At 35.3% G+C, this 16386-nt stretch overlaps 1 protein-coding gene across 2 annotated transcripts in view; it reads left to right on the forward strand.

Moving 5' to 3' along the window:
• Positions 1-16386, forward strand: part of DMD (dystrophin) — a 2222747-nt gene that overhangs the window by 977229 nt on the left and 1229132 nt on the right. For both annotated transcript variants that reach the window (XM_073901937.1, XM_025857655.2), the window contains exons 34-36: positions 2417-2587; positions 15657-15836; positions 16142-16270. In XM_073901937.1, the coding sequence (XP_073758038.1) occupies positions 2417-2587; positions 15657-15836; positions 16142-16270 (480 nt within the window). The remainder of the gene's footprint in view (positions 1-2416; positions 2588-15656; positions 15837-16141; positions 16271-16386) is intronic.

A 16386-nucleotide genomic window follows, 5' to 3' on the forward strand; every position in this document is an offset into this window, starting at 1 on the left:
GTGAATCACGGAACACTACATCAAGAACTAATGATGTAATGTATGGTGATTAATATAACATAAAATTAAAAAATGTAAAAAAAAATAAAAAATAACTAATGTATATGGTGACTAACATAACATAAAACGAAATTAAAAAAACAATAAAAAAGAATATATATATATAAAATGTTGTAAGTCAGGTATTACTTCTCTAAGAAAATATTGTCTGCATCTAAATCTTTGAAGCACCTTCAACAACATTGGTTTCATTTGACAAAATCAAACAAAACAAAGATATCTTTATTATTATGTAAAACAGACAAACACTTCTAGTTTAATTATCTTCAAAATTTATATGGTTGTACTTGCCTCAATTCAACGTATGTTATTTTTTGTTAGCTCAGGCTGCCATAACAAAATAACCATAGACCAGTTGGCTTAAACAACGCACATTTATTTCTCACAGCTCTGGAAGCTGGGAAGTCCAAGATCAAGGTGTTAGCCTAGTGAGGACCCTCTTCCTGGCTTGTAGAAGCCACATTCTCATTGTGACCTCTCCTGGTGGAGGGGGAGGGAGAGGGAGAAAGAAGGAGTGAGGAAGTGGGGTGGAGGGGTGGTAGAGAGAGGAGAGGGAGAGGGACCTTTCTTCTTCTAATAAGGCCACAATTCAATCAGATTAGGGTCTTACCATTATGATCTCATTTAACCTTAATTACTTCCTAAAGATCCTATATCCAGGTGCAGTCACGCTGGGGGTTTGGACTTCCACGTATTAATTTTCGGGGGATATAATTCAGCCCATAGCACTTTTTATTTGTTTATTAGCATCAGCTTAGCTTAATGGTTCAATGAATAAAACTTGAATAGTTTCTAGTGTGGCTTCTCTGTGCTTTGATTTTGTTGGAAATGTACGTAAGTAGCAATAGTCTATCCGCCTCATGTACATTTTCCCATGAACCAGTGACTGAGGCATTGTACTGCAGGTGGCACTCTTTTAAATGTATCTCTTTTCCACACACACACACACACACACACACACACAAAAGTGTAAAACACAATTTTCCTTAAGATGGCAGTGTCTCCTGTTTTATTAAAACCTATTTAGCTGGATATAAACAAAATAGAATAAATAAAAATCAATAATGCATTAGCTCTGGGAAGATAGGATTTCTTTGAAATATTGAATCTGGAACTCTTTTTCTACCAGTAGTGCATAGCAAAAAATAACTATGCATGGAAACACACTGTAAGGTATATATTTTTTCTCCCACACACCAATAAAAGTCTTGCAGTCAAACGGGCAGATGCTTTTACTTCCCTGAAGGGGGATATCTGTAAAAAGAAAAAAAATTGAATTTGTAGCCTCTGCAACTACCTCTGTTAAAGAAACTAACACATTTTGTTTAGTATTTGGAATTCATATCAAAGTTTCAGTGTGTTTATTTTGATTGTAGCATTTTAAATTCTTTAAAGACATGCTTACTTCGGCATATTTCATGCTTATGGCTGGATTCTTATATATTCATATATATTTGTGTGTGTGTGTGTGTGTGTGATTGTGTGTGTATAGACAGATTGATAAATCGATCAGAAGAGTTTCTGGGCTTTTTTATTAAACCAACCAACCTAGACCCTGAACACTTATAAATTGTAGGCACATCTGGAGAGGTGGTGAAAAAGTACGTATTTGTTAATCCTCCATGTGAGAATGTGGAAGAATTTGATTTTGAGGGTTTTAGTTCTAATCACTGAGAACTGGAACACAAAATCAGATCATGATTTTCTCTATTAATAAAGGTGAAAATTTTGTTTTGGAATTTATTTTTTTTTACCTCCATTGGATGGTAAAATATGTTTAAAGGGGAAGTGACTTATTCTTTGTGTTGTTTCTCTGCAGAAGTAAGACACTTTATAGATGCAATGACAATAAAATTGACCATTTTAAGTGTTACGAAAATAATTTTGCCTCTTGAGAGAAACCATATTCTTTCCCCATTTTGATTCCTTACCAGCAAGAGCAAACCTCATTTGTCTGTAGAGGATTGTAAGCTTTGCCTATCCATTTGACAGATGACTGAAGATTTTCTAAAAGAAATCTCTCATTTCTTCAGTTGTACTTACATTATTCAGTATATTTAAAAAATGTGACCATAAGTTCTTTTTATTTGTATTGAAGAAAATAATTACAGCTTTTTTTTTTTCCCCCTATCCGGTACGGGACACAGCCTTTTGGAGAAAGGAGCTCATCTTTCCTAGACTGTGTTTATTCACCATTAATACTGAGACTATACAGTTTTTCTAAAATACTATTTTTAAAATGTAAGAAAAATGTTGTTTTAAAATGACAGAAATATTAAAGTTCCTATTAAGTGGCTATACCTAAACCTGAATTGAAGGGGTAAACTAATTTACATTTTATTATCATTCTTTTCAGGTGACAGAAAGAAAGCAACAGTTGGAGAAATGCTTGAAATTATCCCGTAAGATGCGAAAGGAAATGAATGCCCTGACGGAATGGCTGGCGGCTACAGATACGGAGCTGACCAAGAGATCAGCAGTTGAAGGAATGCCTAGTAATTTGGATTCTGAAGTTGCCTGGGGAAAGGTAAAACCCATATCACTGAAGGTTATTTTTAACACACCAAGAAACACACAGTAATGTGAGTTTATAAGGAACTATTAATGTGCAACAGTGGTGGAAATACAAGCATTATCTTGCTTCACTTTCCCTTTCCTCAGAAATTCATCAGTAGCCCTTAACTCTGTATTTCTGAATCATGGCAAAACCAGCGGGTCGCTTTATTTAGAAAGAATCTCCCCAAAACTTGTTTAGAATTAGGTAGGTTATGAATAAGTTCCTAAAAGGACATTCATCATTAGTCAGAAAGTGAATCCAAAGATGAGATTCAGCATTCCCTAGCTTGCCTCAGACAGACTGCTTTAGAGGGACACCACCACTATGACCAGGGCAGGGATGTAGAGACTGCAGACAGTTGGGCTGAACAGGGCTCGTAAGAGTAGCAGATTGCTGACGTCGTAATTAAAAAAAAGTACTCAAGGGGTCTATGCAGCCACTGTCATTTCCACTGCCAAAGAGCCCAGGCTTTCCTTTAATCCAAGCTGGTCAATTCTTGCTCTGTCTCTTGACAGCCAGTCAGATATTTTTGTTCCCCTAAAATGTAAGGTTGGGACACTCATAGCGTCATATTTTTCTCAGTTGATTCATTACTAGATTACTTGAAAGTGCATTGATATAAAGGAAACAGCCAATATTGATAATGTGTTTCATCTTAACCTTTGCTGAGCCATTAGGCATTAAAAAAATAATAATAAATCACAGCTGCACTCTACCCCATTGTTTTTTTAAATTAGCAAACCCTTGCCTGTATCAGTGAGATGTTAAAAAGATCTGTGCTGTATTTCTAATTCAACAATTCTATTTAGATTATCCAAAGTTGGGAAATTTTAATTGCATTATGTAAAAACTTTACAATCATACAGTTCCACCAAAACTGAAAAATGATTTTCTCTATGTAAATTCAGAGGACAAGTAGATGTAAAATGTTGTTACATAAATATTTTTCAAGTAAATAGTAGTGAATGATTTCTTTTTCTTTCCTCTCAGAATAGATTTGTTGGTAGAGATAAGATATTGAATTGTATGTATTAGCTCAAGATCGTATGTGTTGTGAGATTATTTTAGTAGCAAGTATAGAGGGTACAGGCTAAAATTTAAAGTGGCCTTATTTTTTTCCTTATTACCCAAACAAGTATTATATTTTTGTGTGTGATAATTTGGTTTGAACCAATGGCAATCATATACTTAGATGCAGGCTAGGCTGCTGTAAGAAATAAGCAAAAAAATACCATGGCTCCAAGAAGGTAGCGGTTTATTTCTATCTCATTTAAGGTAGATAGTTTTGGATAGGGGAAGTAGTTTTGCTTTAGGAAATTCTCCTAAGAGGTAGTTCCCTTTCATTTCATTGCTCTGCAGTCCTCTGGGTATTAGTATTTTTATGGTAAAACTTGCTCACCACCACACCTCCCTCCCAGCCCACAAAAGGAAGGGAAAACTGGAAGTGGAAGACACCAGCTCTCTCTTAAAGATGTTATAAAAGCTCCATGCATTATTTTACCCATCTTTCACTTGCCAGAAGTTAGTCACATGATGATGTTTAGCTTCCAGGGAAGATGGCAAAAGATGGGTCCTAATTGGGTGGACGATGTGTTCTGCTAAAATGATGAGTAGATTTTGTTTGAGAGAGAATACATTCTGGGGGACATGTAACAGTTTTGGCCACAGCAGTATCACCCCTGCGTTTTGCATCATAAGATAAAGGTTGAGAAGTACTAGGGCCTCTGAGTGGCTCTCTCTGTTGAGCCTCTGACTCTTGGTTTGGGCACAAATCATGATCTCGGGGTCCTGGGGTTGGAGCCTGCTTAAGATTCTCTCTCTCCCTTTGCCTCTTTCCCTCCCCCCGCTTTTGTTGGTGCTCTCTCTCTCTCTCAATCGATAAAATCTTTAAAAAAAAATAAAGGTAGAGAAAGACCTCCATCATCTTTTTCTCTTTATAAAAACCCATGTCCTACTGATGCCAGTTTCTACCATTAAGTACTCATAAACAAACAAGAAGGACCAGACAATCCTTATGATTTGAGGATGAAATATAGTAAAAGGTGCAGGGGGCAAGTAGTAGTACGTGCAGAGGATGCGTGAAAATCATCTAGGCTTTCTTCTCAGTCACCCTCCCCTTAAAAATATCTCTGATTGTTCATATCCAGTTTAATGGGTATATTAGTTTGCTGGGTCTGCTGTAACAGCGTTCCACAGATGGGTAGCTTCAAATGCAGAAATTTATTTTTTCCCTGCTCTAGAGGCTGTGAGTCTGAGGTCAAGGTTTTGACAGGGTTGGTTTGTTCTGAGGCCTCTCTTCTTGGCTTGTGAATAACTGTCTTCTCCTGTGTTATATGATCTTCCCTTTGTACATGACTGTGTCCAAATTTCTCTTCTTATAAGGACACTAGCCATATTGGATTAGGACCCACCGTGATGACCTTATTTGACTTAATTGCCTCTTTAAATTTCCTATCTCCAAATTTGGTCACATTCTAAAGTCCTGGGGTTAGGACTTCATCATGTGAACGTTGAGGGGACTCATTTCGGCTCATAACAGTGGGGTAGCTTTATAAATATAATTTGGAATGCTACCGTAATTGTGCACAAAGGAATAGAGCTAAAAGTAAAGGGGATTTTAAAAATTCTGACTACAATTTACAACTGACTGAGGTGAAACTATGAAAGTATGCCACACAAGAACTCTGAATTCCACAGTCCCCATAAGGTCATTGAGTAAGCCACCTAAGGAGATATTTTTGCATTAACTTCACCATAGAACCATTAGAATATCATACTATCATATAATTAGCTTGGCAAACATTTCTAGATTATTCTTGTCATATTAGAAGGCTTGAGTGGTCTGGAGATGTGTCAGCTTATTGAGTCCATCTGTAAAGTATTTTCCATAAACCAAAGAGCAATACTAGTTTGAGATCCAATAGGAAAAAAGCATGGAAAAGTGGCATTTCTTTTATATATTAATTTACCACTTTTTCTGGATCTTTAAAACACTAAGCTACTAATAATATACTCTAAGACCCCTTAATGGTCAAGTAAAAGTATACACATTTGCATCCAAATTACATGCTTTGTTTAATAAAATCACTTGAAAGGTGCTGAAAGCTTTTTCAAAACTTACAATCATATAATAAAAACATGTGACCTACAGATCTAAAGCAGTCACATTTATGATAATTTTTTAAGAGGAAAAAATCAAACTCATACATGAAACCCCATGATTCCTTAGTACATTCTCATTTCACATGCTGTCTTGGTAGATGGAGAACTTGACTCCAACTGTTAGTCTTGTCTGCTATTTTAAAGAATAAATGTCAGATTTTTTTTTCAAAATAAATTGAGTATTCATTTACATGCAGTGCATTGAATGTACTTGCCAATCATTCCAAGTATTTTTGACTTGGAGAAAATTTGAATATGTAGAGTCAATTTACTTTAAAAGTGTTTCATTTATTTCTATTGAATTTCAGTTATGTTGATCTAAAAATTATATTTATTTATATATAAAATATTTGAATGTCTAAATAAGAATAATCTTATACATCAAGTTTAGTTACTAATGAAGTATTTACTTAACCATTAGTTTATTCAAACAGCATACTTTCAAATATATTGACTACAATTAAATCCTTTGAGCTTTACTTCTACTTTATTTTAATTATGCTTATTTATTGTGTATCTAGTTCCAGAAAAAAATTATTTAGAGTAGCTTATAGAGATACATATGATTCATCTGGTCAAGCACAAATAGAAAACCAGAGAAAGGGAAAATTATAGTGGGAAACTTTGCACAGAAATATACCCACAATATCCCGTGGATAGTGGAATAGGCAGAGGAGACTAAAGCCTCAAAATCTGGCACCAAGCTGGGGTGCCTGGGTGGATTAGTAGGATAAGCGTCTGGCTCTTGCTTTCAGCTCAGGCCATGATCTCATGGTCATCATCTCAGGGTCATGAAATCAAGCTCTGCATTGGGCTCCACGCTGAGTACAGAGTCGGCCTGAGATTCTTTACCCCTCCTCTCCTTTCCACTCTGCTCCTCCCCCAGTGTGCACTTGCTCTCTCTCTCTCTCTCTCCCTCCCCCTCCCTCTCTGTCTCTCAAATATTTAAATAAATAAAAATCTAAAAAAAAAAAAATTGGCACCAAGCTTCCTATTGAGCAAAAAAAAAAGTAAACATACTTTTTTTTTTTTTTTTACCATGCTAAGAACACTTAACTTGAGACCTAGCCAGTTAACATTTTTTAGGTATACAATACTGTATTGTTAGCTATAGGCAAAACATTGTACAACAGATCTCTAGAGTTTATTTATTCATCTTGTATAACTGAAATGGAAGTAAACATACTTCTGAGATTAAAAGTGTTGAAATTTTTAAAACTATCATTAAAATAGTTTTAATGTGCTAATGAGAGTGTTTTTCTAAAATTTAGATACAGAAGAAAAATTAGACAGGATCATAAATGAGATAGCACCTTGATTAATATTCTTAAAATAAACATAATAAAAAGGTTTATGTTGCCATTTTTCTCTCAGCATGCTTCCATGCAAAACCAATGCCATGAGCCTGACCCTGGACTTTCCATGTCTTCTTCATGAATGAGTATCAGGAGTTTGGCACTCCAGGGTCCTTTTGATAGGCCAACAATGTTGTAGAAATGAACTTTCCAAAACAAAAATCTCTCATTTAGGTTTTACACCTGCTCCAAATTCTATAGTCACATGTTCATAGGTTTTAGAACACATAGCTCTCCCAAAATATACTGAGTGCTATATGAAACATTTCAAAATGTTTAGAAGTACCATCTACTTGGGGAAGACTATAAACCTGAGAATCTCTTAGGTATCTCAAATCAGATTTTTGGTGGTCTCAAGAAGAGAAAGAATGAGAGAACTTCCAGAAGTAGCTAGGGTAGGATGGTAGCAAGGCTGATTACCTGGAGACACAGCTGGGAAGCAGGAAAAACTGTCCTGTCAGCTCCCACCATATGCTTATGCTTCCAGACTTCAGTTACAGAGGAAAAAATGAACACATTTAAAAGGTAGTCTAAAGTTTTAAAAGGTAAAAAAAAAAAAATTAAAGTCAAATAACAGGAAGCAGACATTTTAGAATAATAACAGAAATGAGATAAAAGTTTAATAATGGGAGTTGGAAAGTTATATATATATAGTTAATGCTAATTTGAAATTCCTAAAGCTCAGTAGCCCTTTCCCTGTATTTTGAAGTTCAGTCTACCTCCATTAAAGTGGTGATAAAGAGGGAAAAATTAATATTAAGATTTTGAGGGGCACCTGGGTGGCTCAGTTGATTAAGCATCTGCCTCTTGATTTTGGCTCAGGTCATGATCTCAGGGTTGTGAGATTGAGTCCCATGTTGGGCTCTGTGCTGAATGTGGAGCCTGTTTAAGATTCTCTCTCTCCCTCTGCCTCTTCCTGCCCCCTGCTCAATCTCTCTCCCTCTCTCAAAAAAAAAAAAAAAAAAAAAGATTTTGAAAGTGTGAATCACTCCTACCTGCATGGTCTGGATGACAGAGATGGCTTGAGGAAACTGTAACTGTCATGTTTGTGACAGTTTCAAGATTAGACATTGTCCCTCTTCATATCTTACAAATCTCTGTTAAGGGAGTTTGCCGGGTTGAGATCAGAAACACTGATGTCTATAGAGTAGAAACAGACACAGTGGAAGGAAATGGTAAGGCAAACTAGAAGAGATTAGTAGCACCTGGGGAGTTTGAGGACCAGCACTGCACAGGATCCCTGAGCTGTCATGACAGCTTCTATCTTCTTGGACTAGTGCATGGGCATTAACAATTTCACTTGCCAAGAGAACAAGGAAAAATGTGTTTTGTTCACTGGTGTTTCCCCTGCACATAAAATAATAATGACTCATAGTGCATGCTCAGTAAATATCCATTCAATAAAGTAAATTGCAATTTAAGAGATGACAATTAAAACATAATGACAAAACATTTTTTTGAGAGAAGAGAAAAACGCTGGTGTGCTTCGAAAACTATGGTAAGTTTTAGAACAAATGGAAACATGAACAATCATCTGATTAAATACTCCCATTTTATAGATGCAAAAATAGAAGTCCTGGCACACAGCAAACCCACAATTAAAATCCAATACTATCTTTGATTTCATTGGCTGTTTCCCACTATAATTATTGTTAGAATTCATATTTTCTTATAATTTTAAGGTAATCTAATTCTAAAGTGACAAAAAAGTTATTTGTCATTCACAATAAAAAAAATATACACAATGGCTAAATTTAAAGTGCAGATTAAATAAGTCTGTATGAAAATAATAAAATGACAATCCTGTGTGCATTTGTCTTAAAGTCACTTTGATTAGTTGGATATAAGTCCATTGATTCTCAATATCCCATTATGGCTTCAATTATTTAGCATAGGAATTGAGCACAAAAGTAACTGTAGGAAAGTAGATAGTTATATGATTAAATAGAAGTTTGTATCTCCGATGATCATTATGTTTGGAAAATGTAAGCTTCAGCAAAGTTTAATCCATATGATTTTCTGATTTAACCACTAGCAGATTTCATGTATTTCCGATTTAGTTTCAGTAGTCAAAAATTCAAAGCCACTTAAATAATTCAGCTATATTAAAGCCCTTTTAATATTCACAGTGTTATATAAAAATTAAAATGATCAAATATAATTCCCTGGAAAAATTATTTCAGTTCTTTTATACTTTAAATCCATCAGCTTTTGGAGAGTTCATATCTCTTATTTTTCATAAATTGACCATTAGATTTTATTAACAGCAGCGTCGGGATACCAAGAGATGCCTGAGAGAATCACACATACACACAAACGTTGAATTCAATTCAGGGTATTAAATAATGCAAAATAATTGATGTCTCAAAAGCCACTTATGTAACAAGTCATTGTGATTTTCATTTTGATTTCAGGGACAGGTTTTTATAATATTCAACATGAGGAAGAACAGTGATAAGTTTCCTCAATTATCTTTCTGCTTTCACTTCAGTCCTAAAATTTAGTGACAATCACCCAATAAAATCCTGTGACAATGCATCATTTTGTTTGCCAATTGGTTCTCAGCATTGGCTGCACATTGAAATCACCTGGGAAAATTTAAAAGCCTATCAATGCCTGGAGCCTACCCCAGAAATTATGATTTAATTGGCCTGAGTGTGGCCAGTGTCTCTAATAATTCAGCAAAGTTTGAGAACCACTAGATAATGCAATACAAGTACTCTTATGAGGTCTACATTCAGTTTAGTCAACCATGGCCTGTATTTTTTTTAAACAATTACCTTTCACAGTTTAAAGAGATCTGGCCTCTGGTCCTAGATTATCTGGATAATTGCTTCAACTCATCACTCCTCTCAGCTATAAAAGCATGAGAACTATTACTTATTTCTAAAGTCTGTTACACTATCATCCCCATGAAAAATTACGTATCTTTTTTTTAAAGCGAGCATAGTAATTTATCTGTGAAGTGAAATAACACTAGCAGGCCATTAACTTGGTACAATGAATGCATCAAGCAGCTGTTACTTAGAAAATAGAACATCTGTTAAATGCCATTGGAGTCACTATTCACTGTCATTATAGTTATAGCTATAATTTCTGTTCTGCACATTCTGCTTTCATGAAATTCTTCTTTAATAGACAATACATTATTAATAAAACGTCAATACACATTGCCATAAAATCTATTTAATGTTTTATGTTCTTTTTTGATTTATCATTATATTATTCCGTCACATTAGCCTAATAATAAAATGTGTCCTAAACCTCTAGCCATGACAGAGAAATGTAGGGACCTGCAAAAACAATATCATATTTTATCACACTTAAGACATTAGATTGTATGATACACTGTTGATTTAATTACAGCTGTTGTAGATCAAAAGAAACACCACCACCTTAAACACAAATACAAATTCTAAGTGTCATGTCAATTTCAGAAATCTTAATATGGGAGAAATGCATTTTAGAATAGAAATAATGTAATTTTTAAATTATTTTCCCATAACTATATTTTGTACCTAGAGGTGAAAGAACTCTCTCCCATTCCTGATGACCAGAAATGGTATAATTATGTGGACTAACAAAATGCCGAATCCACTTGGGAAGGGGAACATTTTAAAACATCCTTTTGGGTGTGTTAGTTAACCCTTCATCCATATTAGAGGGAAGTTGCATAAGAGATTAAGAAAAAGCTAAAATAAACAAGAATTCAGTAGCATTTTAGTAAAGGGAGGAAGATATATGGAAATGGTATTGTGGCACATTTTTTTTTAACTAAATATGGGACTGAATGACGATAGAACCTATGGGACAGGAGACATTCAGAGATAAACAAGGTTGGGGGAGGGGAGTGGGAATGACAGTAAGTCAGAGGAGTTATTTTAAGAATCTAAGTCACTGGGAAATTCCAGGAAAACTTTTGGAAGCCATTGGACCTCTGAAAATGTGAGAGGTCAAGTCCAAGTGGGCTGTGTTTCTCTGCGCCTGTCAGAAAATAGTTGTGGATGTGTTCCTGTGGGATCAGATAATTAAACTTACACTTTTTACTATTTCACCTTTAAATAAAATTAACAAAAATGTTTCCATCTCATGATGGTGTGATCATTAGAAACCAACAGAATGAGTTTTCCCATCCTGCTAACCCATCAGTGAAATGAATTGATAAGCTGATGAGTGAATCCTGAACCTAATGCCATTTTAAATTAGACTCGAGTGATTTAACTTTCAGATATGAAGAATGAATCAGAATGTATTTTCCATCCTTCACTTGAACACATGGGTATCTTTATTAGGAGAAGTTAACCTATGCCACCCCTTTTTTAATAAGGAAATTGGAGTAGGATTTGAAAATTTTTATGGCTAGGAAGAAGTCGACAACAAATTTATGTCTTTGAAATCATGGAAATTAGTGTTTAATATTTTTACTCTATGCTGGAACTGGTATCAAATGTTACAAATTAAACATATGGACAGTAAAAGTATGTTAGATTTTATGGCAGTTAATATTCAAACTGAGTAGTACTCTTAGCTGATATTTTTTCTATGTCATTAAAAACCCCTGGTGCCAGGCATGTAGTTCACATTAAGCTGCTGGTGAAACTCCCGAAATTGGACTTATGGCCATCTCATAGGTCAAAATAAAACTGAATGTGATAATTTTGTTTTTTATTCAGCCTTAAAATCAACCCTAGAAGCTGTCACATTACCACAAGATTGAAAAAAAAAATCCCTAAAAGTTGAGTTACGACTTCATCAATTTAGTCACTGAATTTGAACTTGTCCATTCATTAGGGTAGCCCCTTCAGGACCTTCTCCATCCCTCACCTAACACAGCAGCCAAAGAAGGCATGTGTGCTGAGGATTGGATTGGATTGGATGCTTTTTAAGAGAAGGAAGTATCATGTTTGATCAGCTCTTTCTCCCCATCTCACCAACCACTTAAGAAACTACATCCCTTCGAGAGGCATGAGTGAGGGTTTGGAAAGAATGGCCAAAACAGTAGCTGGATTTCAGTCCAGTAGTTCAGTTCTCAATATATCAGCAAGCATAGACATTCTTATTGTACAGGAAACCATTAGAGCCAAGGAATAGTTCCTTGACGTCATAAAATTTACCTTTTTATTTTCCAGTAAGTACTCCATATTTTTCTTTTGGTGGCTTTTGATTCTGACCTTCATATTTTCTGGATTGTTTGGCACATGGTCTGTAGTCAATCCAAACCATCCGATCCTTAATGGTGAACTTCAGTTCCAAGTATCCCCCCTCCCTTAAAGCCATTCATGCTCATCCCAGCCATGACTCATTTTTGTCAAACAATTACATTCTTTCTAGTATGATGCCAAATTACTTGATTGTGCTTTAGCCTTTCTCTGCAGCTACACTGTGGGTAAAATTAAAGCAGGGTATGCAAAGACTACCTCCTTTCTAATCTCTGGCAGTGAATGACACAGTACAGAGTGGATATTAAGCACCAAAAGCAAATTCACTAATTGATACTTTAATGAGATCTTCAGAAAGTCAGATCAGTGTATTTTTTGAAGTCTAAGATGATAATATTTTAAAGTAAATGTTATACACCTGAAACTAAGGGAAAAATACTTTTTGTAGGAAAAATAAAAATCTGTTCAATGAGCACAATATTTTTCCTTATGAAAAATAGAATTTATACAAATTATTTAATACCAGTTTGTTCTTGAATGCCAAATGTGAAGATTTAACTCTAGGTTTTTTTTACACTAAGAGTGGAAAGAGTGAATCACTTTTGGTGCTATTATCACCACGATAGTCACTGCTTTTTTTCAAGTTCATGTTCATCATGACAATAACTTTCATGCCTTTGAGTTGTATCCTATAATATTGGGGAAACTGAAGTGACACTAGAAATTATCTACATTTCCTATTTTATTCTTTTCATTAACTGAATGAAGTATCCCTAGACATTAAACATTTTCTCTTGAAAATTAGCTATAGAATTGGCAGATGTTTAGTCCATAATAGTTGGTTGTGATCCATGAACTTTCTGCAACAATATTTCCTAAATTCAAAACTTCTAACCCTTCTGAGATTTGGAAATTTCCATGGTCTTCAATTGCATTTCCTGGCATAGAAAAGACAAATGTCTATTTATACAACTTTTTATATCAAAGCCAAAACATAGTGTCATCTTTAAGACAGTTTTTACCAATCCAAACACAAAGTAAGAGTCAACTTTGTGAGGTGTTATCTTCGCAAATAAATAATCTCTGGTGACAAGCCACTAGTCTGGAATGAATGTAGGAAGGAGGGCATGTTCATTTGCCTATCTTTCCATATCTTTGACAAATACATCTTGAGTATAAGTTTTATAAGGACAGAGACTTTCTCTGTCATTTTATTGTGAATAGAACAATGGCCACCATATACGGTTGTAAAAGTTGTGTTGTACACAAGGATGCAGATGAAAGGAATGAAAGGGATAAAATCTAGCCCAGGACCACACACAAGTCAAACTCCAGAGGGGCTGTTTTCATGCAAAGGAGGCATTTCTCATTAATTTTCTTAAAGACATTAACTAGAATCACCTATGTCATTGCTACAACAGTGATGTCTTTAGTAGGAGCTCAGTAACATTTATGATTGCTACATGAAGGAATTCCTTCTATGAACAGCTAAGTTCACCCATGTATTACAGATGACACCTGCATTACAGCTGACCCTTTACACGGTAGCCAATAAATGCATTTGGCAATAATTACTTGAATTTCAGGTATTTTTTCTATTGGAAAAGAAAAACACAAATACAAAAGATTATTTTGGGATAGGAGAAACAGTATTTTTGTGCACAAATTACTTTATACGGTCTTTTTACCAAATTTATTCCCCCTATTTTTGTGATATGAAAGGCAAAAACAAAATGTATATATGTAGTGATTTTGAGTACAACAGGCCTGAGCATGTGAAGGAAAGACAACCATAGAGCATCTAGAATTTAAAGATGAGATACAAGCTGGCCTCATAGAGACCCTCGCTCTCAGTCTCGATTACTTGGACCACCTCTGTTATTCTCTGGGCATGTTTCATTTGCCTCTTTGCAGATGGGTTTCCTCCTCTTTCTTCCCGTTGCTGTTTCCAGTGATTTTGTCTTACTATGGCTTTGGTTTGCTGTGGTGAAAACATCTCTTCCATTTCTAAATGACTTAGCTGGTGTGTTATCACAGTCCTTGTATCTTTCAGTTAAACTTCTCGTGAGGATCTGGTCTGGCTTACTCCCTAGTGAAATGTCCCACAACTGAGTGAGGACAAGAAAGGGATCAGGGCAGAGGCAGGGAAGTGCAAGGTGGTCACCTGGTCAGCCATGATACATCACCAGAAAAGGGCTGGGGCTAGAGCTGACTGCAGACATTTGTACCAGGATCAGTTTTTCTATCAACTTTCTACATAATTTCTAATATGAAATGTGCTTGTTTTCAAGTTTTGTAAATCAAGTCTTAGAAAGTGGTGGTGCTTTCTTAGGGGTTTTCCTGTTACCTCTTTATTTTCACAGACCTCTAATTGAAATTAAGTATTTTTTTTCAATGACGAATGTGAGCAGCAAACCCCAGTAATAGCTGCATTTCCTGCAACTTTGCCATCAGTAAAAATGGCAGATAATTTTACATCATGTTCTAGTCATTGTATAAATTCCAAGACACCAGTTATGGTCATCACTGCTTTCGAATTATCCTAAAGATCTGCTGCTAGATTATTGTAGTTACACCTGTTAGGCAAGAAGACAGTTATTACTATCTTACAGGTTTTAAAAAGATATTTTGTATATTATTTTCCGGTAGAACTCCTTTTCTTTAAAATCCAGTGGACTTACATTTATTTTTAAAAAATATTATTATGAGAGGGGCGCCTGGGTGGCTCAGTTGGTTAAGCATCTGCCTTCAGCTCAGGTCATGATCTTGGGGTCCTGGGATCGAGACCCGCATCAGGCTCCTTGTTCAGCGGGGAGCCTGCTTCTCCCTCTGCCTCTCCTGCTCCCCCTGCTTGTGCACATTCTCTCTCTGTCAAATAAAGAAATAAAATCTTTAAAAAATATTATTATGAGAAAGAGTCCTTACGTTTCACCAGATTCCAAATAGGTTTGTGGCACCAAAATGCTGAAAATTTCTACTGTAGAAATACAAGAGCACACTAATTGCTGAATTTTCTAAAAGCAGTTGCTTATTTGTGGATGAGGTTTCTAAGGTCTGTCTTCACCCAGTACATTTACAAATTAATATAAATATGTTTAGATGAACAATATGTATGTTTATCTGTTAAATGTAAACAATCATAAATAGAAATTCATCATGTTTCTGTATACATATATGCTTATATATACCCAGTAAGGAAACTACAATGTATATGGTATGATTTTCATCATTCATAAAGACATATGGAAGTTTTAAATCATTGAAAAATCTTACCAGAGTAACCATACTCACAGCCATTTCAAAAGCATTAAATCTAAAGACTACAGTTTATTACTCCAAGCTCAAATACTGTCCTTTTCACAGGCTACTCAGAAAGAGATTGAGAAACAGAAGGTTCACCTGAAGAGTGTCACAGAGCTAGGAGAGGCCTTGAAAACGGTTTTGGGCAAGAAGGAAACCTTGGTGGAAGATAAACTGAGTCTTCTGAATAGTAACTGGATAGCTGTCACTTCCCGAGCGGAAGAGTGGTTAAACCTTTTGTTGGTAAGAGAAGAGGCTAGAGGATTTTCAACCCCTCTCCATTATGAGAAGGAAATTATGTATGCTTTGAATAATGACATTTATGTCTGCACGTTCCTCAACTTCACATAAATGGTGGCTCTTAACACCTTTAACTATATTTTAATATTTTGCCATGTCTCTGCTGTATTTTATATGGAGATCACACCTAAGTATGATTTGACTGATACTAATATTTTTTGCCTTTTAACATTATAGAAAGTAGGACAAATCTTTGAAGAATATTATCTAACCAATGTTATATCATGGTATATCTCTGTAATATTAAGGAATACCGGAAACACATGGAAAACTTTGACCAGAATGTGGATTACATCACAAACTGGATCATTCAGGCTGAAGCACTTTTGGATGAATCTGAGAAAAAGAAACCTCAGCAAAAAGAAGACATACTTAAGGTAGCAAATAAAATATTATGAAAAGTAATTTTCTAACTGCACACCAATTATGTTGATCATCAAGGAGTTCTTAATAAGAATGAAAAAAGTTCTTCCTCTCTTCCTTCTTTCCCCCC

This window comes from Callorhinus ursinus, unplaced genomic scaffold, assembly GCF_003265705.2.
Source record: "Callorhinus ursinus isolate GAN/ISIS: 27379988/994484 unplaced genomic scaffold, GSC_fseal_2.0 scaffold16, whole genome shotgun sequence".
NCBI classification, from domain to species: Eukaryota; Metazoa; Chordata; class Mammalia; order Carnivora; family Otariidae; genus Callorhinus; species Callorhinus ursinus.